Source organism: Schistocerca gregaria, chromosome 8, assembly GCF_023897955.1.
Source record: "Schistocerca gregaria isolate iqSchGreg1 chromosome 8, iqSchGreg1.2, whole genome shotgun sequence".
In the NCBI taxonomy this organism is placed as follows: domain Eukaryota; kingdom Metazoa; phylum Arthropoda; class Insecta; order Orthoptera; family Acrididae; genus Schistocerca; species Schistocerca gregaria.
In genome coordinates this window covers 263,687,669-263,714,697 of record NC_064927.1, presented here as the reverse complement: position 1 = coordinate 263,714,697, position 27,029 = coordinate 263,687,669, and the positions used below count along the sequence as shown (strand labels likewise).

Sequence of the window (27,029 nt, the reverse complement as noted above, 5' to 3'; positions counted from 1 at the left end):
AACTTAATACTGTAAATTATCTCATGCGTTGTTATTAAAAATAGGTAAATAGATAGATAAATATAATAAAAACTGCTGCTTCTTCAACAGCTGCTGTTGATGTTTGCTTGGTTGCATCAGCATTTTTCAATGAAGATACACCACTGGTCATTAAAATTGCTACACCATGAAGATGACATGCTACAGATGCAAAATTTAACCGACAGGAAGAAGATGCTGTGATATGCAAATGATGAGCTTTTCAGAGCATTCACACAAGGTTGGCACCAGTGGTGACACCTACAACATGCTGACATGAGGAAAGTTGCTAACCGATTTCTCATACACAAACAGCAGTTGACCGGCATTGCCTGGTGAAACGTTGTTGTGATGCCTTGTGTAAGGAGGAGAAATGTGTACCATCACGTTTCCGACTTTGATAAAGGTCGGATTGTAGTCTATCACAATTGCGGTTTTTGGTATCGCAACATTGCTGCTCGTGTTGGTCGAGGACCAATGACGGTTAGCAGAATATGGAATCAGTGGGTTCACGAGGTAATAATGGAACGCCGTGCTGGTACCCAAAGGCCTCGTATCACTAGGAGTCAAGATGACAGGCATCTTATCTACATGGCTGTAACAGGTCATGCAGCCACATCTCGATTCCTAAGTCAATAGATGGGGACGTTTGCAAGACAACAACCATCTGCACAAACAGTTCGACGACGTTTGCAGCAGCATGGACTATCAGCTCAGAGACCATGGCTGCGGTTACCCTTGACGCTGCCTCACAGACAGGAGTGCCTGTGATGGTGTACTCAATGATGAAGCTGGGTGCATGAATGGCAAAACGTCATTTTTTTTGGATGAATCCAGGTTCTGTTTTACAGCATCATGGTGGTTGCATCAGTGTTTGGCGACATCGCGGTGTTGGCACATTGGAAGTGTGTATTCTTCATCCCCATACTGGCGTATCACCTGGCATGATGGTATGGGATGCCATTGGTTACATGTCTCGGTCACCTCTTGTTTGCATTGATGGCACTTTGAACAGTGGACATTACACTTCAGATGTGTCATGACCCATGGCTCTACCCTTCATTCGATCCCTGCGAAATCCTACATTTCACCAGGATAATGTGCGACCGTATGTTGCAGGTCCTGTACAGGCCTTTCTACTGCTGCCCTGGCCAGCGCATTCTCCAGATCTCTCACCAATTGAAAACTTCTGGTCAATGGTGGCCAAGCAACTGGCTCATCACAATAGACCAGTCACTACTCTTGAAGAACTGTGGTATCGTGTTGAAAGCTCCATGGGCAGTTGTACCTGTACATGCCATCCAAGCTCTGTTTGACTCAATGCCCAGGCGTATCAAGGCCATTATTACGGCCAGAGGTGGTTGTTCTGGGTACTGATTCCTGAGGATCTATGCACCCAAATTGCATAAAAATGTAATCACATGTCAGTTCTAGTATGTTTGTCCAATGAATACCCATTTATCATCTCCATTTCTTCTTGGTGTAGCAATTATAATGGCCAGTAGTGTAGTTAACGACATCTACATCAACAGATGCCTGTTTAAACATAGAAACTATGAGATATAATCATAACCTTGAAAAAATCAAGCTGCAACTATAAAATTTTTTGTTTTTGTGTTAGTTCTCTGTTTATTCACCCTTCAATGTGACTCATTTTTTGCTATGATTGTAACTTCAGAGAAAACTTGGTTGTACATGTCTGCATTTTGTCTGTTCAGGAAATGTTCTACCTCAAAAATAACCTTGTCATTTTACTGGGAATGACCATCATGCAATGGGCTCATCATCTGAGAAAATAGAGGTGAGTGAAATGTATCGAAAATTGTTGGGGGAGGGTGTAGATGGTGGAGGGGGGGTTTGACAAAATTTGCCAACATAAAGAAACAATGTGTGTGACTATGTCCTACACAGAAAGACCCAGAACATTTTTGCTGAGCAAACACACTCCCTTGGATAGCTTTGTGATGCTTTGTCATCACAGTCTCCCATAACCCCATCAGATTTCAACAGTATGCTCTTATGATGGTTGCCCCTTACATGCATAATCTATTAACATCACAATAGTGGCAAAAAGCAGTCAACACTACCTCGCGCCTTGAGGGCTGAGACTTTCTCTTTTTTAATGGTGGTGAACCCACACATTTCTAGTGCTTGTTTTGCTCTTTTGTTCCATGGTCAGAGTGATATACCCATGACCTATCCATGACATCTAAAGGAGTCTTATTGATTGTCCTGACACAGCTACAATATGCTGCTGTCTTAATTCATTGAGGTTTTTGAGTGGTTGTAAAGAGTCTCAGATCTCATCAGGCGTTGTCATGTTCAAAATATCATACGAGGTGAAACTTCCTGGCAGATTAAAAGTGTATGGCGGACCGAGACAGGATCTTTGCCTTCATGGGCAACTGCTCTACTGACTGAACTACTCCAGCAAGGCTCACAATTGTCCTCACAGCATTATTACTTCCGCCAGTACCTCATCACTTACATTCCAAACTTCTCAGAAGTTTCTTCCACAAAATTTGCAGGACTGGCACTCCTTTCTTCCAGGAGCGTTCACAGCTTTACTTTCACCTGTACCTCATCTCCAACCTCCCAAATTTCCCAGAAGGTCTCCCATGAAACTTGCAGGAGTGTTAGAACTTCTGGGAAGTTTAGAAAGTGGGAGATGTGGTACTGGTGCAGCAAAGGTTTGAGGATGTGTCATGAGTCATGCTTAGGTAGCTCAGGCAGTAGAGCACTTGCGTGGGAAAGGCAAAAGTACTGAATTCGAGTTCTGGCCCAGCACACAGTTTTCACCTGCCAGGAAGTTTCATAGCAGTGCACACTCTGCTGCAGAATGAAAATTTCATTCTGGTAACATCCCATATGAAACTAAGCCATATGTTCGCAGTACCATTTTCTGGTGGGGGGGGGGGGGGGAGGGGGGGGTGCTGGTTATACATGTTTCATGGGAGAACTTCTGATGAGTTTGGAGGGTAAGAGATGAGGACTGGGAGAAGTAAAGCTGTGAGGATGGGTCATGGGTCATGTTTGGGTAGCTCAATCAGTAGAGCACTTGCCCATGGAAGGCATAGGTCCTGAGTTTGAGTCTCAGTCCAGCACAATTCTAATCTGCCAGGAAGTTTCACAGCAGCACACACTCTGCTGCAGAGTGAAAGTTTCATCATGCATGATGTTGAAAATTGATTCATGACTGATTTCCAGCACAGTTTTAATCTGCCAGGAAGTGTCACAGCAGCACACACTCTGCTGCAGAATGAAAGTTTCATCATGTAAGATGTTGAAAAGCGATCCATGACTGATTTCCAAAGTTTTCACTATTTCCTCAGTCATGATAGGGCAGATTCTGAGCACCATGAATAGTGGCATATAGGTGGGCAGACACATAATAGAAACTTATTAATTATTTCTGCTTGAAAAATTAAAGAAAATGATTGGAAAGAATAACTGAAAGAAATTGGCAGGTAATTTATAAATCTGTACACATATCCTGGGTGAACTTTAAGTGGCACTATTGTCAACATACCTTCAATGCCAATACAATTAAGATCAATATTCAGATTTTGAGTTATGTACTGCTTCACATTAGTACAATTGTGTGTAGCACTGATTATGATAATACTGATACAGGATCGCACCTTCCTCTTGTGTGCTTGGAGCCTCCTGATGCAGGATTCTCGGTGTGGGAAAATGATGAACAGACGGGTGTAATTGATGTAAATATATGAATAAATGTGACCTTCCTAATAACTTTTATAACACTTCTCAATATATGATTGGAGTACACATTTTTAAACAATATTGGTACGATGGAGGCAGTCATATCTCTGTCCCCTACCACTTATAGAAACAAACAGGTGAAGATACAGAAATTAATCAACTGAAGAGAGTATCTCTTCTCTTTTTTTGTATCTAAACATTATCTCTGCCACAAAACAACTCACTACTTTAACTTTATATATACATAGCTTACATGCACAAAAAAGAAAGAATGAAGAAAGAAAGAAAAATAATGATTCATCATAATTTCCTCCACTGTGCACTGATGTCTTATGGAGGTGCACAGTGTCTGAGCTTATTTCTCTGTTTGAGGGTTGATAACCCTGGACAGTATGGGCAAAGCCCCTTATTTTTGGCCATTGGAGTTATCCTATAGGGTTATCAGTTTGTATGGTCATGTCAGTTTCTTTTAACACATATGTAGGCAAGTTTTCTTTCGTAACAAAATGCTCACTGTAACTGCATAATCCCATTGTTGCCATTCAGCATCTGCACAGTGTTTAGCTTGCGGAGCATGTGTCAATTATCATCCCAGCTCACGCTCACATGTTTAGTACAAAGCCAGAGTGTCCATGTTATGTGTTTACAATAGATTTCACTGCACAAATTTGTGAAGCTCATATTCGGTGGCGTGATCCTTAGTGAAATCTTTGATGCGGTGACAACCGGGTCACATATCAGCATCCTGAGGAATTTATTTTCATCTCTTTGCTCTGACTTATTCAGTGGGGAAACCAGCCACATGTCCAACATCTGTTGACAAGGTAAGTTTCTTGCTACTTTTACTATGTTATTGAGCACAGAAAATTCATGTTACACAAAGTTTTCCATCTTTAGTTTATCATCCCCACAGTCACAAATATCACATGCACACTTAACACTTTGCAGCAGGTATTGTTTGTTATTAAGCTTTGTATTTTAGCATCTTTCATACAGTTGCATTACATCAAGTTTTTGTAGTGCCCTTTCCACATACTGTACACATAAAAAAAATTTACAAAATACACTTACCATTTTCATCTGCTGACATGACATTATAATCACTTATATACATTATAGTCCACATTTTGTTTTAGTGCATTTTGTTAAATTACAATTTTGTTTCATTATTATGAGGAGGAAAGTTGCTACTCACCATATAGCGAAGATGCTGAGTTGCAGATAGGCACAATGAAAAGACTCCCATAATTAAAGCTTTCGGGCAATTAAGGCCTTCATCAACAATAGACCCACACACACACACACACACACACACACACACACACACACACACACTCATGCAAATGCAACTCACACACATGACTGCAGTCTCAGGCAACTGAAACCACTCTGTGACCAGCAGCACCAGTGCATGATGGGAGTGACAACTGAGTGGAGATAAGGAGCAGGCTGGGGCACAGAGGGGGAGGGATAGTATGATGAAGTGCTGCAGGTTAAACGGTGGGCAGTGGAGAGGTGGGAAGGGGGATGGGGGAAGAAATGGAAAGGTAGAGAAATAAAAAGACAGGGTGTGGTGGTGGAATGATGCCTGTGAGGTGCTGTAATGGGAACAGGGAAGGGGCTTGATGGGTAAGGACAGTGACTAATGAAGATTGAAGCCAGGAGGGTTACAGGAATATAGGATGTGGAAAGTTCCCACCTGTGCAATTCAGAAAAGCTGGTGTTGGTGGAAACGATTCATATGGCACAGGTTGTGAAGCAGTCATTGAAATGAAGGATATCATGTTTGACAGCATATTCAGCAATAGGGTGGTCCAGTAATTCTACATTATTTACATTTTTTTTTTTTTTTTGCACCACCATGGATCCTTGCTCCTTCCATCTACGTCAATACCAAAAAGATCCCAGTTCCACATACTGATCCTGCATTGCTGCTTGGCTCATGGAATCCTCATTAATGGTCTTACCATAAAATTACTCCCCTCTAGCCTTCCACCTCTTCTTCCACAATGACCTCCACCTGTTCAGATTCCACCGAACCTTAACCCTCACAAACATAGTCCTGCAAAACCATATCAACCAAGCCCAGTACCTTCACTCCATCTGCAAAGTTCTCCTGCTATGCAATCCCAAATTCCTGGAACCCATAACACATACTGAAGCTCTTGCCCTGCAGGAACTTGAGCAAAATGCACAACATCACCTTAAAAACCTCTCCATCCTGCTCATTCCCTACTCCTACCTAGGAGTACCACTGTCCACCACCTCTACAACAATCCCCAAATCTTCCCATGTCCCCTCATAGCTGACAAAGCCTGTTTTGCAGAGCTACTACACTTATTACCCTCCCCAAATCCTTCCCACTACCACACAGAATCCAGAATCTAAACAGACCCGAAACACAGTCATGAACCTCTCCCCCAGAAGACTTAGCCGCACAGAAATATAAGTGCTTTCCGAAGGCCTCACCGTTTGTCCCTCTTCCAAATTAAATCACACAGTACTTGTTAAAGACCTTCTCTTCTTCTTCCAGACTCTACTGTGGAAACACTTTTTGAAATTAACCCTACCAATCAGACTCAATCAAAGACCAATATAGAACCTTGCCTAACTCAGTTCACTCTTCTGTCCAACTATGATCCACCCCCGTTGACCCCAGACCACCCCGTTTTAACTTTCCAGAATTTCTTAACCTTGAAACTTGCCCCACCATTGTTCCCCAAATCCCTCAACATGCAAACAAACCTTACATCTGCATAAGGAACTGCAAAATGGTTCAAATGGCTCTGAGCACTATGTGACTTAACTTCTGAGGTCATCAGTTGCCTAGAACTTAGGACTAATTAAACCTAACTAACCTAAGGACATCACACACATCCATGCCAAAGGCAGGATTTGAACCTGCAACCATAGTGATCGCTCGGTTCCAGACTGTAGTCCCCAGAGCTGCACGGCCACTCCAGCTGGCTAAGGAACTGCATTCCACCATCTAAAAACTGATCCCAACCTTACAATCCTACCAATGGACAAAGGCTTCCGCACTGTTGTTTTGAACCACAAGGATTACCTGGTGGAAAATGCCACCCTTGGTAGCTGAGTGGTCAGAGTGACAGTATATCAATCCTTAGGGCCCGGGTTCAATTCCCAGCTGGGTCAGAGATTTTATCCGCTCAGGGACTGGGTATTGTGTTGTCCTAATCATCATTTCATCCCCATAAATGTGTAAGTCGCCAATGTGGCGTCAAATCGAAAGACTTGCACCCGGCAAATGGTCTACCTGCTGGGAGGCCCTAGTCATACAAACTTTATTTATTTGCCTGGAGGAAGGACTCCACCAGCTGCGAGATACTTCCACCTACAAACCTTGCCACAGTGACCCCATTGCAGTAATCCAGCAGGATCTCCAGTCACTACTCAAATTCTTAGGTCCATCCCAGAACCACTCCCCACACTCCTACCTTCTATATACTTCCTGAAATCCATAAACCTAACCATGTAGTAGCCAGTTACTGTGCCCCCACTTACAGACTCTCTTCTCTCATAGATCAACACCTATTACCTGGAATCAACCCTCTTACATAAAATATACCAACCATTTCCTCCACCGACTCTCCTGCCCCTTTACCACACAGTGCCCTGCTCGTCACTATTGATGCCACCTCCCTGTACAATAACATTCCTAATGCCCATGGCCTTACCACTATTGAACACTACCCTTTGCAACAACTGATTGATTCCAAACCAATAACCTCCTTTCTAGCCCATGACCAACTATATTCTCACACACAATTACTTCTTCTTTGAAGGAATTATCTATAAACAAATCTAGGGTACGGCTACGGGTACCAGCATAGCATCATCCTCTACCAACCTATTTCAAGGGCTGTCTAGACGAATCCTTCCTAAAAACCCAGAATCCTAAACCTCTTACTGGGTCTGATTCATTGATGACATCTTTGCTATCTGGCTCGAAGATAATGACACCCTATCCACATTCCTCCAAAACCTCAACAACTTCACCCTCACCTGCTTCACCTGGTCCTTCTCAACCCAATAATCCACCTTCCTAGATGTTGAACTCCACCTCAAAGATGGCTACATCAGTACCTCTGCCCATATCACACATACTAACCACTAATAGTACCTCCACTTCGACAGCTGCCACCCGTTCCATACCAAGAAGTCACTTCTGTACAGCCTAGCCACTTGTGGTTGCTGCATCAGCAGTGATGAGCAGTCCCTCTCCAAATATACTGAGTGTCTCACTGAAGCCTTCATTGACCGTAATTATCCATGTCCCATGCCTTATCTTTGCAGTCTCCCACCACCTCCCAAAGTCCAATGTCCAGCACAGAGGAGCATTGCCCTTGTAACATTCTCCACCAGGGTTTTGATTATCTCTCGTCATGCCCTGAAATGAGAAATGTCCTGCCCACTATCCTTCCCACCCCTCTCACACTGGTATTCTGCTGCCCACTGAACCTACACAATATACTCGTCCATCCTTGCACAACCCCACTCCCAGTCGCTTACCTAACGGGTCATACCCCTGTTATAGACCTAGATGCAAGACCTGTCCCATACATCCTCTCACCACCAACTACTCCAGTCTGGTCACTAACATCAACTATCCCATCAAAGGCAGAGCTAACTGTGAAATCAGTCATGTGGTCAAGAGCAAAGTTGCAACCACTGTGCTGCATTCTATTTAGGCATGACAACTGTCTCTCCACCTGAATGGCCACCGAAAAACTGTGGCCAAGAAACAAGCGGACCATCCTGTTGCTGAACACATGATATCCTTCATTTCAAAGACTGCTTCACAGCCTGTGCCATGTCGAGCCTTCCCACCAACACCAGCTTTTCTGAATTGTGCAGGTGGGAACTTTCCCTGCAATACATCTACATTCCCTAACTCTGCTGGCCTCAGCCTTCCTAAGTCACTGTCCTTACCCATCCAGCCACTGTGTGTTTCACAAGTTTGTTTATTTGTTTACAACTGGGCTATGTGCAGGGTGAAGCGTTGTATTTAAGGTATTGTCATCTCTAACACATAAAAGTAAAATTATTCCTTGTTACCGCACTCATTATATTGTTAAACATTTGAGATACAAGAAGAAACATAAAAAAATTTTCCTTATCAACTAGCAACATAAATTCTGGAATGTGACTTTCCAATCTGTATGCTACCAAGTGGGGGATTTTAGTACTTATGTATGGTCTGGTGTATAGTAGTTGCCACTTACTGTTCAGTTAACCAATTTTTGAGGGTTTGGAATGTGTCATACATAACATCTGTTATCCTATATAAAATTGTGTTGTATGTTACAGCTTTCTGTCATACATTTTTTTTTCTATATTTAGCCCTGGTTTCACGGATGATTACTTCTTGTCATATTTTATCATGCAGTGATAATACCAGTATCGGTATCTTGGGCAGAGGTTTCTCCCACTCATCTACTTGTTTGCAATTGAACATTGGATGTTAACCCAGTTGATGTATGGGGAAGGTTGTTAACAAGTTGTAAGAAGGCAGTGACATATTCATCCCACTTGGTATATTTACAAGGGGGGTATAAAGGTGCTCACATATGTGTTGAATTCCTTAAACACCCTTTCTATGAGGATGCTTTGGGATGAAATTTGGATACAAAAAAGTGTTTGATTTCACTGGACTCTACAAACTCTTTCCATTTACATCTAACTCATGGTTTTCCTAATCTTGCAAAATAATTTTCTTTGATTCATCTTATAATTGAACAGCCTGTAATGTTCTTTACAGCATACAATTTTACATACTTGGTGAAAATATCATACAGACCTATTATATATTTTACTCCACCCTCGCCTATGGAATAGGGTCCAGCCACATTTAAGGGTACCTTTTCTGGAGGTTTGGAGATGTTAGAAAGTTTAGCTTTCTGGCAAACAATACTCTTTCTTACCACCTGTAGTACACTTCATCTAAGGTTGAGGGAATAACAATATTAACATGTTTTGTCAGTGCATTTTCCAGTGCCATAACAGCCCCTAGTATTGTGTGTGTGTAAGAGAATAAGTTTTTCATAATGTGGGGTCACAGTCGTAATATATTCCATTAAAGTCAGTACTGCCATTAAACTGTTGTTTATTTACAGTGTTACATTTACACTTACAAAATCATGATTTCGGCATCAGAGTGCCATTATCAAGGGTTTTAAGTGTTATAAATTGCCTAAGATAACATACTGTCGTATTAAAATACTGTTGTATTAAAATATGACAGTATGCTATCTTAGGCAATTTATAACACTTAAAACACTCGATAATGGCACTTTGAAGCCGAAAGTGTAAATGTAACTCTGTAAATAAACAACAGTCAAATGGTGGTACTGACTGTAAAGAGATGTATAAGATAAAATCATCCACATATTCCTCTGGCAAACAAATGGGCCATTGTTCTTGTTCAGAATGATTCCTATGGAACAGAACACCTTTGTGAATAGAGAAAAACCTTTTTAACTTTTCATCACAATTTTACATAAGTTTCACTCTTACCTTACTCCAGTGTTTGTATTCCTGCTCTAATTACTCCATATGTTTACACATATGGATATAGTATGGCCAGAGTGTTTTGCCTTCCATCAACATAGCTCTTATTTCACCTCCTGCTCTTAAAGATCATTGAATTCCTCTAAACATTGTGGTAATTGAGAAAGAGCATCAGCTATTATGTTTTAGTTTTCTAGTGTTTTAAAATCAAATTCTTGAAGATACATACACCACATGGCTATCTGTTGGTGTAGTAATTTACAAGTTAACAAAACTGATATGTGTTTACTCCAAAGGATATATTCAAAATTTGTAAAGGACCAAATTACAGCCAAACCCTCCAACTCCGCAACTAAAGACGAATGTTCAGCTTCAGGTAAGGTGTGGCTGGCAAAGCTAATTACTTTTGGGATGAGATATCCTTCTTCTTCCACCATTTGAAGAAGCCATGCCTCCAAACCTTGAAAAGATGCCTCAGTGCTTAAACAAAAACCCTTCTTCATGTGTGGCTGAGATAAAATATTAGCATTTAATAATGCTTGTTTGATGTTCTCAAATTTGTTTTGACAGTGCTTGTCCCATAACCAAGGCCTGTTTTTCCAGAGAAGATTGAGTAAAGCATCACTGTTTGTAAGTTGGTTATAGATGAATTTTCTGAAAACTGAAGTTAGGCTTAAGTATGCCTTTAATTGTCTCTTGTTTTGAGGAACAGGGCAGTTCCTAATGACATCAAGTTTTTTAGGATCTTTCAATCTGCCTTCTGAAGAGATTAAGTGTGCCAAAAATTTTACCTTTTCTTGTCCAAAATCAGATTTCTTGAGATTTTCTGTTATTCAATATTTGGAAAAGTGGCTCAATACTTGTTCAGTCAATCTTAAATGTTCTACAAGTGAGTTCAGTGACTAAAAGGTTATTCAAGTACACTATTACCTTACTCAAAAGTTCATGCACTAGCACCCTGTCCAATGCAGACATAATACACCTGCGCTTACATTCAATCCAAATGGTAATACTTGAATTTCGGAGCTCCTCCCCCCCCCCCCCCCCCCAACCCCTGCCCCCCTCCCCCCTCCCCCTCTCACATATGAAGGCAGTATACTTCCAACAACTTTCTTCGTGTAGTCTTATTGCCAATATGAAGACTGGAGGTTGATTATAGTAAGAAATTTAGCATCATGGAATTTCATAAGGTTCCTCTAAATTGTCTGGATGTGTTTGGACTGGGACAATAGTCTTGTTAATGTTACATGTGTAGAGGACCACGAACACCTTGCCATCTGGCTTACTCACACCCAAAATAGAACTACAATAAGGGGGAAATGATGGTTGTATTATGCCTGTTTAAAGCATCCAGTTAATCTCTTTTTTTACTGCTTCCCTCTTTGTCCATGGTATAGCATATGAGGTAGAGCAAAAAGTTTCGTGAGGATATACTTTCATTTTGTACTTGAAATCCTTAATGAAATCTGGTCTTTTTTCAAATGTGCATATGTAAGCAAGTATCAGTTCCCTAAGTTCTGCTTGCTGTTCTTGAGACAAGCGCTTTGATTCACTTATCTTTGAGCTTATTGTGCTAACATTTACTTCTTTTACTGCCAACTGTTCATTACCGTATGTGTTGACAAACATTACTGTGGGATTTACCAACTGAACTTCAAAGTTGTGAGTAACTTCAGTTTTACATTTATCAGTACTTTACCTGATTAGATCTATTACATATAACTGTCTTTTTTTTCAGTGAAATGTCATTAGCCATTTCCTGTACCAATTTGTACTTGGTATGTCCTATGGTTATCCATATCAATTAAACAATCAACTATTAATTTCTTTACTATCAAAAAATTGTATTGTACAGAAAACTGTCCTAATTGCATGGGAATAAAAGTTTGTATTTTGACTCCTTTCAATTTCTGACCAGTGGCAGTTTGTACCTTGCTATATTGCACTACCAGTGTGGGTATATGTCCATGTTTCTCCAGTTCTTGAAAGAATACCTGTGGTATCAAATTAGTTGTAGCACCTGTGTTGAGCACAATGGTTACATCAAGGTAAAATATTTTGGCTTTAATAGTAGATTGTACCTTGCTCTCAGTTAAGTTTTTCTGTGTATCCTCATTACTTTGATACAGATTATGTTTCACATCACTATCATGATTGTATGACGAAACAATACACAAAGCAGTGTAAATAAGTGCATTGCTATGGAATGGCACAACCCACCCAAACAGGACCTACCACACAAACAGCTACTGCTGACAAGCCAGGGAAACTTGTAAGCCCTGCTGGACAGCCTGGTAGCTCTAAATCTCCCTGTATGGTCCAGCAGGAGAAACTCTGCCCTAATATCATACAGCGGAACCCTTGTAGTCTTAAAAACAATCAGCCTGGTAGGGTGACACCCCCATCAAGTGTTCAACAATCCAAACTCACATTCAAATTAATTCAGCAGAACTTTCAAAGTCTTAGCAATAAGCACAATGAGTTGGATACCATTGCAGCAATTGATAACCCAGATGTTTTAGTTATAAGTGAACACTGGTACACAGATGAGCTAATCAGTGTATGTAAGCCACTCTCCATGATCTTTTGCTCTGCCTTCAGTAGAAAAGAGAAACGTGGTGGTGGGGTAGCTATCTTTGCTACCAGCAGTAGTAATTATAGTGTAATAGATGTAAGTGCTTTCAGCATTGAGGGAATAATAGAACTAGCAGCAATTAATTATAAGTGGGGGAAAGAGAACTTAATTATTATAGGCCTATATAGAACTCCATCTGGTAGCCTAGATATTTTCTTTGATGTTCTTAACGACCTGCTTGTTGACATTGACAGTAAACACTGCAGTAAAAATGGCTGGGTTAGCATAATACTAACTGGAGATATAAACATTGACCTGTTGTCCAATGACTCTATCTCTAGAAAACTAATGCTAATACTAGCACAGTTTAACTTAACATTTCTGATAAATGAGCCCACTAGAGAGGTCAATAGTATCAAATCATGCATTGACAACATTATAACTAACATGTCCCACTTTACATGCAGTGCATCAGTTCTGAAGCTTGCCATTTCTGACCACCACGCAATACAGGTATTGATAGAAGCTGAAATCCTCATGTCAATAGAAAAGAGAAACAATATGTAACAAAAAGAATCACCAATGATGACAATGTTAAAAATCTCAACAGTTTGCTGAAAAGCTTACAATGGGGTGAAAAAAACAGCATTACTTTCAGTGAATTTGCATCAGATTTTTATTATTGCTTCAGTATTTCATGCCCAGAAATGACCTTTACAGTAAATGACTGCAAAAAGAGACAAAAAAATAACTGGATAAATCATGAAGTAAAAACAGCAAGAGAGAAACTTAGACTTTTCCAATATGCAATGGTAAATAATAACAATAATAATAGACTAAAGGTAGAATTTAAGAACTATCATGATTATTATAAAGATCTGCTGCTAGAAACTAAAAGTAAATATGTAGCCACAATGTTAAGGAACTCTACTAACACTGGACTAGCTGTTTGGAAAGTAATAAATAGCTTCAGGGATTGTAAGGACAGATCTACTAGTGATTTTACTATAAACCATAAAGGGCGTATCATGAAACTTCAATGTCAGATTGCAAATGTTTTTAATGAGTACTTTTCTTCTGTTGGAAAATCTGTCAATGACCATTTTAAGAATCTTCAGTATAGATATAAGGGCATTCCAATCAAACAAAGCATATACTTGGCCCCAACCAATAGCAAGGAAATCCAAACCATAGTAAGGTCATTAAAAAATACAAAATCAGCAGGCTATGATGGATTGTCTATCAGTACACTGAAAAGATGCATAGACAACATATCTGATGCCATGGCCACAGCAGTAAATGATGTAATTGCATCAGGTTGCTTCCCAGATAGTCTAAAGATAGCACAAGTAACCCCGATTTACAAGAAAGGTGATAAATCAAAAATTGAGAACTACCGTCCCATCTCAATCTTACCTGCATTTTCTAAGGTAGTTGAGAAAGTTATTTATACTAGATTAATGACATTCCTGAGTCAACACAATTTAATATTTGAAAATCAGAATGGCTTTATGAAAAACAAGTCAACTTCAGTAGCCGCAGCACAATTAATAGACAAAATAATAACTGCCATAGAGAATAAGGAGTATGTAACTGGAGTGTTCCTTGATCTAGAAAAAGCTTTTGATTGTGTCAACATCACCATATTACTTGACAAGCTATGGAACCTGGGTATTAGAGGAACTGGCTATGATCTAATAAAATCCTATATGTGCAATAGAAAACAATTTGTCTTGCTTAAAACAAAAAGTGGGTCAAGGTTCTGTCTTGGGACCCCTTCTTTTCTTAATTTATGTTAATGACATACAGTATTGTTCCCCTAACTGTAAAAAAATATTGTATGCAGATGATACATCAATTGTGTGTAGACACGAAGACTATGACAGTCTGGAGGTGCTGTGCAACAGTGTAACTAATGAAATAGTGAAGTATTCTAATGAAAGCCATCTAAATGTAAGTGCTTCAAAGACTGCAATGATGGAATTTAACACAAGGAAACAAATAGAATTTGGTATGAAATTATCCATAGGAAATGACATTGTGAAAAAAGAAAAATGGACAAAGTTATTGGGAATTACAATCCAGGACAGCCTCAAATGGGACATGCATATCGATTCCTTAGCCTGTAAGCTGTCGAAGAATGTATTTGCTATAAATATGATGAGCAAATATTGTAAGGATATGGGTGTACTAAAAACTGCTTATCATGCACTATTCTCATCAAATTTAAACTATGCTGTAGAAATATGGGGTGCAACAACTCAAGCCAACCTAAGCACATTATTAATACTACAGAAAAAAGTTATCAGAATTATTTGTGGTGCCAAACCCAGAGAATCATGTCGAAATCTGTTCCCAAAATTAGGAGTGCTTACCATTATAGGTTTATACATATTGAAAGTTATATTGCTCGTTAAAACAATAAATCCAAATTTCAACTGTGACCTGCATCAGTACGATACAAGGCAAAAGTTCAGATACCATGTAAATAGCCACAGAACAGCTTTATATGAAAAAAATGCACTTTATGCTGGGCTGAAGCTAGCTAATGCCCTACCAAAAAGTTTTACAACCCTTCCTAGTAACAAATTAAAAGATCAGCTAAAAAAAAATTCTAATTGAAAACCCTTTTTATTCCTTAGACGAGTACTATATCTATATGAAAAGTGCTTCATAAGTATGTCAAGCTCATAGTTTAAAGTAACTTACAACTAATACGATGTTGATAACAACAATATTTGTAATATTGTGATTGTATACTACCAAATGTAAAATGCATCAAATGTAAAATTTATTAATACAAACAAACCATTAGTTTTTAAATTTATAAACTGACGTATTCAGAAGAATAATCTATATGATGTCCTGAAACTGTATTATTTCTAGGGATTGTATTTGATTATTCGATGTTGAATAAATATTATTATTATTATTATTATTATTATTATTATTATTGTATCCAATAAATAAAGTGTTGATCAAGCTCGTGCTCCCACTCTCCTCGCTCATAGAATGAGGGCCTGCCATGACCAGTTCATGTTTGCCAGCATCACGTTATCACTGGTCACTGGGTTAAACATAACTAGTACTATATGGACTGTTGGTGTTTTGATTACGCCAATTAATAACCTATGAGGCTTGTGACTGAAATTCTCTTTGCTTTCATGCATTATTTGGTATATGTGCATTACTTTGCTGTCCAAATTCCACTGTCTGTAGATTATTCGTCTGTCTGGTATTGTTTTGTGTTTGCCATGTGATTGGTTGATTATTGCTGGTAGCTTGTGTCTGTACATATTGTAGAGGCTTGCCATATGCTGCTTGCCCATTGTACTTGTTTTTGTTAAATTTGTGCACATTTCTTTTATATCCACCCTTGAATTTATTGCTTTGTCCATTGTTGTTGTGATTACCGTTGCCATCACCATAGGTCTGTGTGGGGTAAGGTTGCCATCCCTGTTGTACTATGAATCTGTTGTTTACTTGTTAGTCTGTAAATCTCTGTAGGACTACCTGTGTATTAACAGGCTTGGGTTGTACTGGCCTCTCTTCGTATATCAAATCTGTTGAGTCGAGTACAGATAGAAAGCATTCAGTGTCATGTTCCAGAATGGTAATGTTTTTCGCTAATGTGGGCAGGAAAATGGCTCTTTAAAACTTTCAGCACATCTACTTGGGAAAGAGGTTCATCCACTATCTGGTTTTATTCAAATATTTTTGAACACAGCCCCTTAAGCTTCCGTGTTTGCTATTGGATCGAGCTGGGTTGAGTACTTCATGTCTGAGCTTCTCTAGTATGTCCGCAGACCAATATTTATCCAGAAAGGCTCTCTCAAACTGTTCATATTAATGGCAACATTCCGCCATGTCCTTAGCCCACAGCAGAACATCACTCTGTGCGTATCCAACAACAAATCTAATTTTCTGGGCTTCAGTCCAGGTACAAGGTAAAACATTTCAAAATTCTATGATAAAGACCATGGGGTTTGTTCTTTTCCCTTCAGAGGTAAATACTGGAAATTGTCAATGGAAATTGTTGATGCCTAAGTAATCCGTCATCTGCAACTAATGTTGACAAACAAGCCGCACTGTCAGTGACAGGTGTTTTTGTGTTCGCTTGTGGCGTACCTCATAGAAATTCTACTTGCTCAATAGCTGTAGCTGTAAGTGTTGTTGCATTCTGCTACCTTCACTATTTTCCTGCAATGGGCTAGCCCCATGTTGTGGGTAACCAGTGAAAGTATCTAACTTCTCAAAAAGCATGGGTTTGTTTTCAGTCAAATGTTGTTTTGGAATGTCACTAGTTTTAGCAATACTGCCTCGTAGCCTTTCCTCTGCTTCATTTAAACCTGAATCTGTTTTAGCTAGAAGCTGACTTTCTTTCTCCTTTAAAGCTTTTTCTACAGCATCTACATAAATTTTGCACTCTGACACTATCATTTCAGCAAGGGTGCTGCCCTTACCCAGCATCCAGGCTTCACCTTTTTCAGTTATTTCCTTTACATCTGCATTATCTTATCTCTTTGTTTTTTTGGCAGTTTTGACTCGAAACTTAACTGGCCTACTTTTAGCCTTTTAGAGTTTTTGGATACATGTTGCTGCTTGCTGATTGCATCTGTCACAATTTTTACCCACACATCCACTTGGAATTGCATCTCCTGAATTTGAGGATATGCTTCACTAAGGTTTTGTACCTCACCTGCAAGTTGTTCCTATTTATTGTCTATGGATGAGACTCTTTCCATTAACAGAGTTTATTGCAGGATATATCAGTAATTATTTATTGTTTTAGTTGTTTACCTATCTCTGTCAACTTCGCGTCAGATAATTCAGTGTGTATAGTTTTTCTCACATCATGTAACTGTTGACTAATACTATTCTTGAAATCATTAAATGTCTGATTTTGCCTTTTACACTGTTGTTCTATATTTTCTTTAAGTTGGTGCATTACACTTTCCTGAAATTGCTGTTGTTTTGTAAACTGTTGTGTTCCATCCTTAAGTTGATGTGTTACACTTTCCTGATATTCCTGTTGTTTTGTAAACTGTTGTGTTATTAGTTGCATGAGTTGTGTCTAATTCTTTCTCTCACTAGTTTTGCATTGATTTTATGAACTGTTTCCTATTCTTGCGTTTGCAACATCATGAGCAAATTAACAAGGAAAGTTTCATTATTGCACACTTCAGTTTCTCTATTTGAAAAAAAAAAAAAAAAAAAGTTTCCCAGTGAGAACTGAGGAACTGTCTTATTGAGCATCATAAAAGTGACATCATGATTAGTTATACACTCCTGGAAATTGAAATAAGAACACCGTGAATTCATTGTCCCAGGAAGGGGAAACTTTATTGACACATTCCTGGGATCAGATACATCACATGATCACACTGACAGAACCACAGGCACATAGACACAGGCAACAGAGCATGCACAATGTCGGCACTAAAACAGTGTATATCCACCTTTCGCAGCAATGCAGGCTGCTATTCTCCCATGGAGACGAATGTAGAGATGCTGGATGTAGTCCTATGGAACGGCTTGCCATGCCATTTCCACCTGGCGCCTCAGTTGGACCAGCGTTCGTGCTGGACGTGCAGACCGCGTGAGACGACGCTTCATCCAGTCCCAAACATGCACAATGGGGGACAGATCCGGAGATCTTGCTGGCCAGGGTAGTTGACTTACACCTTCTAGAGCACGTTGGGTGGCACGGGATACATGCGGACGTGCATTGTCCTGTTGGAGCAGCAAGTTCCCTTGCCGGTCTAGGAATGGTAGAACGATGGGTTCGATGACGGTTTGGATGTACCGTGCACTATTCAGTGTCCCCTCGATGATCACCATAGGTGTACGGCCAGTGTAGGAGATCGCTCCCCACACCATGATGCTGGGTGTTGGCCCTGTGTGCCTCGGTCGTATGCAATCCTGATTGTGGCGCTCACCTGCACGGCACCAAACACGCATACGACCATCATTAGCACAAAGGCAGAAGCGACTCTCATCGCTGAAGATGACACGTCTGCATTCGTCCCTCCAGTCACGCCTGTCGCGACACCACAGGAGGCATGCTGCACGATGTTGGGGCGTGAGCGGAAGACGGCCTAACGGTGTGCGGGACCGTAGCCCAGCTTCATGGAGACGGTTGCGAATGGTCCTCGCCAATACACCAGAAGCAACAGTGTCCCTAATTTGCTGGGAAGTGGCGGTGCAGACCCCTACGGCACTGCGTAGGATCCTACGGTCTTGGCATGCATCCGTGTGTCGCTGCGGTCTGGTCCCAGGTCGACGGGCACGTGCACCTTCCGCCGACCACTGGCGACAACATCGATGTACTGTGGAGACCTCATGCCCCATGTGTTGAGCAATTCGGCGGTACGTCCACCCGGCCTCCCGCATGCCCACTATACGCCCACGCTCAAAGTCCGTCAACTGCACATACGGTTCACGTCCACACTGTCGCGGCATGCTACCAGTGTTAAAGACTGCGATGGAGCTCCGTATGCCACGGCAAACTGGCTGACAATGACGGCGGCGGTGCACAAATGCTGCGCAGCTAGCGCCATTCGACGGCCAACACCGCGGTTCCTGGTGTGTCCGCTGTGCCGTGCGTGTGATCATTGCTTGTACAGACCTCTCGCAGTGTCCGGAGCAAGTATGGTGGGTCTGACACACCGGTGTCAATGTATTCCTTTTTCCATTGTGTCAATAAAGTTTCCCCTTCCTGGGACAATGAATTCACGGTGTTCTTATTTCAATTTCCAGGAGTGTATTTTGTAATGAATTTTCAACAATAGCCATTTCCTTTGACTCCACTGTGAATAGCATTGAACAAAATTATGAAAAATATTATTTTTTCAGAAAATGATAATTTGTCTGTATCAGTTCATTTCAACTAAAGTAGACTTATCTGTGTATTCACTAACAAACTTGATTATTATCTGACATTGTCTGATAGCATTTTATGACTTATCTTGCACTTTAATGATGACTTCATACAAATTTTCATCTTTTCTATAGAAGTGCACTTTCCGTAAAGGATATTAATGGTAGGAAAAGAGATTATTTGCTGCCAGAGAGGCAGCACTGAATGTGGCCATATAAGTATACGTTACTGAAGAATGTTCCCGCGATCTCACTTTTCATGTTAACATGCTCAGCATGGTTTCTGCCATCACTTCAGCTAAGAGTTTATAGCAAACATAAATACTACTGCCCTCTTGCAGTAAAATCTATGTCCTAGTTTATGGATGTAGACTTCACCTTGCAACAGTGACGTAAGGTACGGGCAAAATAAATATTTGAATGCCTCTTTTACACATGGCGTGTATGGACTTCCAGATAACATTCATAGATCTCTCAGGCTGTATGTAGGCAACACAGATGTATACAGAAAGGAAAAGAAATTTAGAAAATACATTGAGTGGGTATGTTAAGTTCTGTGCCTCCTTGATTAACGAGGAGTGGAAAACAAGGCATGCTTGCTCAAAATTTCATTCTCTCTCATCTTGACCACCACTGTCATCAAAAACAACAAAACCTTGCCATTAAATTCCTCTAGACTCCTCACAGTGATCTGCATTAAACAGTTACATCTACATTGTCTGCACCATGACACAAGCCATATAAATTTCATGTTACATAAAAACATCTTCTTTGTGTCAACGTGTAACTACATTTACATCAATATTCTTCAGACTGCTGTGAAGTCCACAGAAGAAGGTACTTGGCATTGTAACGTGCATTAGCATTTCTTCCCATTCCAAATGTGTATGAAGTATGGGAGGATGATAGCTTAAATGCCTACATTCTTGCTGTAATTTGTCTAACTTCATACTTGCAGTCCCTTCAGAGTGGTCTGAACTATTTCTCTAGATTCATCAATTAATATCATTCTTGAAACTATGTAAGTAGGCTTTAGCAGGATAGTTAGCCTTTATCTTCAATCATCAATCAATTCAGGTTTTTCATTATTTCTGTAATGTACCCCCATCAGTCAGATAAAACTACGATCATTTGTGTGGCCTTGTTTGTATACATTCAATATCCCCTGTTAATGGTCTCTAGTATGTGTCCCATCCATTATACCAATATTCTAAGATGGGGTGCACAAGTGTTTTATGAGCATTACCTTTGTAGACTGAATACATTTACCTAGTTTCCTGCAAATGAACTGAAGTCTGCCACCATTTTTACCTACAACTGAACTTTTGTAATCATTACATTTCATATACCCATAAATTGCTACGTCCACATATTTGTCTGAGTCGATTGATTCCAGTTGGACTTACTGATGCAATATCCATAGGATACTGATTTTCTGTGTTGTTCTGAAATACACAGTTTTATATTTCTGTGTGTTTAAAGCAAGTCCCCAAGATTTGCACCACTTTGAAATTTTACCATACTGCCATACTGATTGGATAATTGTGCAGCCTTTTTTAATTTTTTTTATAGATAGTACAGCTATATAGAAAACTGCCTCATCTGAAGAGTCTGAAATTGTTATTCATATTGTCTGCCATGTCATTAATGTACAACAGAAACTGCAAGAGTCCCTAAAACATCTCTGAGACACACGTGAAATTACTGCTACTTCTGTCGATGACACTCCATCTGATACTACAATGCTAGGTGCTCCCTACCAAGAAATCCCCCATATTATCACAGATTTTGTTTGATACACCATATAATAATTTGTTCTTAATGAAGTTTGGTGTGGTGCTCAGTCGTATGCTTTTTGTAAGTCTAGAAGTACTGTAGCTACCAGAATTCCTTGATCTATGGCTTTCTTAGTGTCACGTGGAAAAGCATGAGTTGAATGTCACTTGACTAATGTTTTCAGGACACATTGTGGTTGGCATGGAGCAGATCATTCTATTTCAGATAGCTCATTATATCTGAACTTAGAATATGTTCTAGGGTTCTACAGCAGGCGAATGTTAATAAAACTGGACAGTAGTTTTGTGGATCAATTCTGGTGTCTTTCTTGAAGATGAATGTTACCTGCCCTATCTTCAAACTACTGGACACAGAAATTCTCAGAATAAGTTTGTGGTCAAGGAGTCTACAGTACATTGTTGTTGAAATGGGAGCAAAGGTCAGAGTTCATCAGTAAATGTATGTTAGCCTAAGAGGGAATGTTACTGTGACATTTTCCTTGTGTGATGAAGGTTTGAAAAGCTCAATGCTGCTACAAATTGCAGCAGTTGCTAAGTGTACATAGTAACTCATTTTATGGGGAATAAAGATGCCCTTGACATTCTCAGTGCAGTATTAGAGAGGTTTATGGAGGAAATGTGTGATTGTGCTATGTGATAATAGTGACACATGTTTCTGAGTGATGAAGTGATGTGCACAATCAAACATGAAGTGCATGACCATTAGAGGAGCCCAATGGATTTGTGAAGAATATGGATTAAATGTATATTCACATCTGTGGAATTGTAACACCATTCTTCTCATGATTTGTGATATGATTGGGCTTCAGAGAGCTTTGCAATTGCCGAATGGTGAAATCTCTTTACGGTGAATATAAAACCCACAGAATGAGTTCACCTTTCACATTTTTGCTACAGTACACAGGGGAAGGTGGATGTTTCCTCAGATACAATGTTACAAGTGATGAGACATGGATCGTGCATGTGAACTTTGAGACAAAACTGCTGTCTATGAAGTGGACTTATACCTATTTAATATGGAAATTTCTGAACTGCAGCCAGACATCTTTCTGGGGGAAGGTTATGGTCACTGTATTTCATTACTGAAAAGGCATACTGCTAATTTGGTTCTGAAATACATCAATCAATTCATCAGTGTACAGCAATCTTTTTTTTCTGCATCATTTCACTGCATGACAACACTCATCTACATGCAACCAATAAAAATTTGATACCACTAACAGCATCAAACAGGAGTTGATTCATTAACCTCTTTACAGTCCTGGATTTAAGCCTATTGAAGAAAAGTAAATTTAAAATTCTTCTTATGCCTCATCCATTGCAACAGAAATTGAAATTGGTTGCCTATATGTAGTAAATTAAATTAATATTAAAATGTTTGTTTTGCCAATGTTTTCATTAATTATTTTACATATATGTATAAGTCTATCATAAAATACTAGTGTATGTGCTCAGATTGTAATTTACCCCGTAGCTGTAATATAAATGTATGCTGATATAATCAGTATTGCTCTTAACAGTTATCAACAGATAAACAAATACACAAATAACTAGTTTTTACCTAATATGAAGATATAGTCATCATTTAAGTGTTTTGCAGATTATGGGGAGTATCAAGATTTCACTGATCATGGTTAAGATGGAAGGTAAAAGAATTAATTGGCACATGCATACAAAACTCATCCTGTGCTAAGATGAGTGTTTTACAATTGCAGAAAATTATGTTGTGGTGATCAGTGACTTCAGGTTTTACTAGTAACTTGCATTAATGAAAAGTCTACAAGGACTTTTAATAATCACATGAAAATTTCTTTCCAAACCCATAAAACTGCTGGAAGATTTAGGAAAATTTGGAGCTGACCATTTCTTGATACAAAGACTGTCAGAAGACATTCACTATGACCAAGTGTAACACAATGCATCTAAATACACTGGTGTCCAAAATTAAAGCAACAAAGGGAAATTTCGGAACATTACTTTTCTTTTGCCACAGGGCAGTACAAACAGATGACAGTAAAGTAGAAAAAATGTAAAAAAATACAGGATGTAAGCAGCTGCAACATGTGTAATGACAGACAAAATTGTACTTTGCATTTTTCAACTTAACAGGTTTGCACAAACACTCCAATACCTGGTTAATGTGCTCCATATTGGGCCTGGTAACCTCTGGCAGCAATACAGGACTGACAATGATGGTGCATGCTGTGAATGATGTCATCACTCTCTTGTTGAGGCAATAACACCAATTATTCCTGCAGAGCTGCTCACAAGTCTTGGAGAGTGGTCAGTGGATGCTGACGTGGTGTAACCTGTCTCCATACTGCTCCCAGACATGCTCTATGGACATGTGCCTCTTATGAGGTCGAGAATTATCATCCATCAATGCAAAGTCTGTGCCCTTAGCACCTCACAAAAACTGCACATAAGGTCCCATGATTTCATCATGATATCTGACAGCAGTTAATGCTTGCCGACTCACCGACAGAATTTCATGAAGAGGTGTGGGAGTGCTCAAGTCAATCTCTGCCAATACCATTAGGGATCCTCCTCAATATCAGGCTTTTTCCACAATATTTTGGTCTCAAAATCATGTTCCACATTTCCTCCAGATGCAAAACTATTAAGAATTGCTCTTCAGATCAAATTGGGACTCATCTGTGAAAAGAACATTGACCCATTGTTTGACCGTCCAGGTGGTATGTTAACAAGTTCACTCTAGTCATTCCCTTCTGTGAAGATGCATCAGAGGTACGCATACATCAGGTCTCTGACAAGAAAGGCCAACCTGTTGAAGCTTTCTAAACACTGTTTGCCTTGCTATGACATATTCAGAAGATTTTTCAAGGTCAGATGCTGGTTTCCATGCAGTACTAAGGCTGAACTGTTGTGCCCTTACAGCCAAATAACAGTCCTCTATTTCTGATGTCACATATGGTTGGACCTGCCCTGGTCTCTGGGATACAGTTTTGTTCTCTGTAAACTGTTGCCACATCCAAGAAACAACAGAAAAATTCACATTAAACCATCAGGGCACATCAGTTTACGTATGTCCTGCTTCCATTCTTCCCATGGCCCTCTACAACAAAGAGTCTGATAGATGTCTCCTCTCTGCCAGTCTGCACCATCTGTGACTGTGTACGTAGTGATGGTGGATGTAACACTATCCCATTTGATAGATGCCCTGATGTCATCAATGGTGTGGTTGTGCAATGACTGGAATGCCACCTTCCATGGAGAACATGGTTGTCCGGTGATCTTCGACAGTTTGTACAATTATATCATGAATTAGACACAGGATGGAGAAATAGCGGTTTGTTGCTTCAATTCTGGACACCAGTTTATATGAAAAGATACATTATTATTATGCTACATCATTATCTAAATATCCACAGTACCCATCCTGAATTATTTAAGATAGAAAGATTACAAAGGCATATGCCAGACTGAGTTTTATTAGAAGAATCCTAAGGAAGTGTAATTAACCCCTAGCACAAGCTGCTGATTCTTGAACAGGAATCACTAGTCTATTGAATTCTAAATTTGTCTCAAAGAGGAGCAGTGCAATTTATTATAGTTTTGTGGATACATTAACGTGCCTCACAGAAGTGCTAAATAACCTCCCACCTGAGATGCTACAAAAGTGTGTTATGCATTAAAGAAACAGTTACTATTGAAATTCGAAGAATATGTGTTTCAAGACAAGTCTATAAATATATATTACTTCCTCCCACATATATAACACATACTGACCATCACAATAATATTATAGTTCAGGCTTCCGTGAAAGTGTGACATCAGTCATTTTTGGTGTGCAACAACAGCAAATGAAATATTAAGGGGGATAATGATACCAGAACAGTACCTAACCTAAAATGCACACAATAAAGTTGCTTGTTGTGCTGTTTTAATACTATAAAATACATGCATCTTCTTCACATTTATAACTACTTACATAATTAAGTACCAACAGTTTTTATATCTCATTCAGACTCACTCAGATTTTATTTCAAGTAATTAGAAACCTTTTGTATAAGTTTCCTGAAAAATTTCAGGTTAATTTTTGGCTTACACATAACCTATAATAATGTTACCCTTAAAAGTATTTCAGTATTATACAATAAAAATTTCGTATTAATAATGATTTTGATGGGATTTGTTAAATGCACTCATTACCAGTGTCTACAAAAAATGGTCGTAATTTGAATTTGTGTTGTTATTTATCTGATACACAAATCAGTTTTAATTTTTTCCCCCACAGGGAGAAGACTTGAAATGCAGCTCATGTGTTTGAGACAAAACATTAACACCTGGGTCAGCATTATTCTGGGAGTAGTTTTGGCTCTTGTTTTGATATCACAAGTGGCTGGAGATGTACCGTTTCAACAGCATTATTACAGAGGTTCCGCGATAGACTTAAGGGGTTACATTAAAGGACAGGTATGGTTTTCTAAGAAAACAAAATGTCATACTGCAGAAGATAATGGCGAGCATGCAAATGAACCGCAACAACCACTTCAACCTGAGCAGTCACAGCAGCCACAAAGTGAACAAACAGATTACCCTGGAAGTGAACAACCATATCAACCTGAAACTGAGCCACCAGATCATCCTGAAAGCGAGCACCAAGATAAACCTTCATCTGAGCAATCAAATCAACCCCCAGATGGGCAACCAGTTCAGCCTCCTTCTGACCAGCCAGATGAGTCTATGGATGAGCAAATGGACAATCCTCCAGATGCTGATCAAGAGGATGATTTTGCTGATGATTCTGAAGAGCCCCAAGGAGATAGCACAGATGCAGTTACAAATGTTCCCTTGCAGCCAGGCTCACATTTATGGCCATATGAATGCCCGAAAGGACATCCAGAGGTAAAATACCTGAGTGAGACATGTTCCTCCACCAATGATAGTTTATGCAAACTATGTGCAGGTAACTAACTGTTCATTAATTTACTATTACATAAACATAATGAATATAGTGTGCAATAAAATCATAACACTCCAAAATGTCTGAAGCTGCATGTCAAATTATAAGAGAAAACTATATATGTTTCTACATGTAGCAGTAGTTATCAGATAGTATACTTCTTGAGGGTAGTAACAATTATTACCTGTAAGAAGATATTTAGGAAATGTTTCTGGTAACGTCTACAGGAGTGCTTAAAGCGGGAAGAAATGAATGTAAGTTGGTCATTTTAAAGCCTATTTCTACAGACTTTTGAACTAGCTAATATACAAAATAAGTGAGAATAAACTGAAATAAAAACAAGAGAAATCATCTCAGACTTTCTCAGAGGAGTAAGCCCTACAATAAGAGAGCCTCTTTTAAAATTGTACATAAACTGTTACTAACACTGAAAGCATATAATGAATAACACTATTACAACCTAAACACTTTCACAAGTTGCACTCATAAACATAGCAGTGAACCACAAAATGTGAGCAAAGCATGAGCAAATGGCTCTGTTGCCTGAAAGTAAGTACCAGATTGTAAAACTTCATTTATG

The 27,029-nt window shown here is 39.5% G+C and overlaps 2 protein-coding genes across 8 annotated transcripts in view; one reads left to right on the top strand and one right to left on the bottom strand.

Annotated features, from left to right (window-relative positions):
- The window catches only part of LOC126284279 (dynein axonemal intermediate chain 7-like), an 828,882-nt gene that overhangs the window by 370,035 nt on the left and 431,818 nt on the right, over positions 1-27,029 (bottom strand). The window lies entirely within an intron of this gene.
- Positions 1-27,029, top strand: part of LOC126284278 (toll-like receptor 13) — a 213,424-nt gene that overhangs the window by 36,201 nt on the left and 150,194 nt on the right. For 5 of the 7 annotated variants that reach the window (XM_049983097.1, XM_049983102.1, XM_049983101.1 and 2 more), the window contains 2 exons: positions 1,737-1,819; positions 25,781-26,452. In XM_049983097.1, the coding sequence (XP_049839054.1) occupies positions 25,795-26,452 (658 nt within the window). In that variant the 5' untranslated portion in view covers positions 1,737-1,819; positions 25,781-25,794. Of the gene's footprint in view, positions 1-1,736; positions 1,820-4,443; positions 4,566-25,780; positions 26,453-27,029 lie in introns of all 7 variants that reach the window. The other 2 variants (XM_049983099.1, XM_049983100.1) reach the window with 2 other exon arrangements.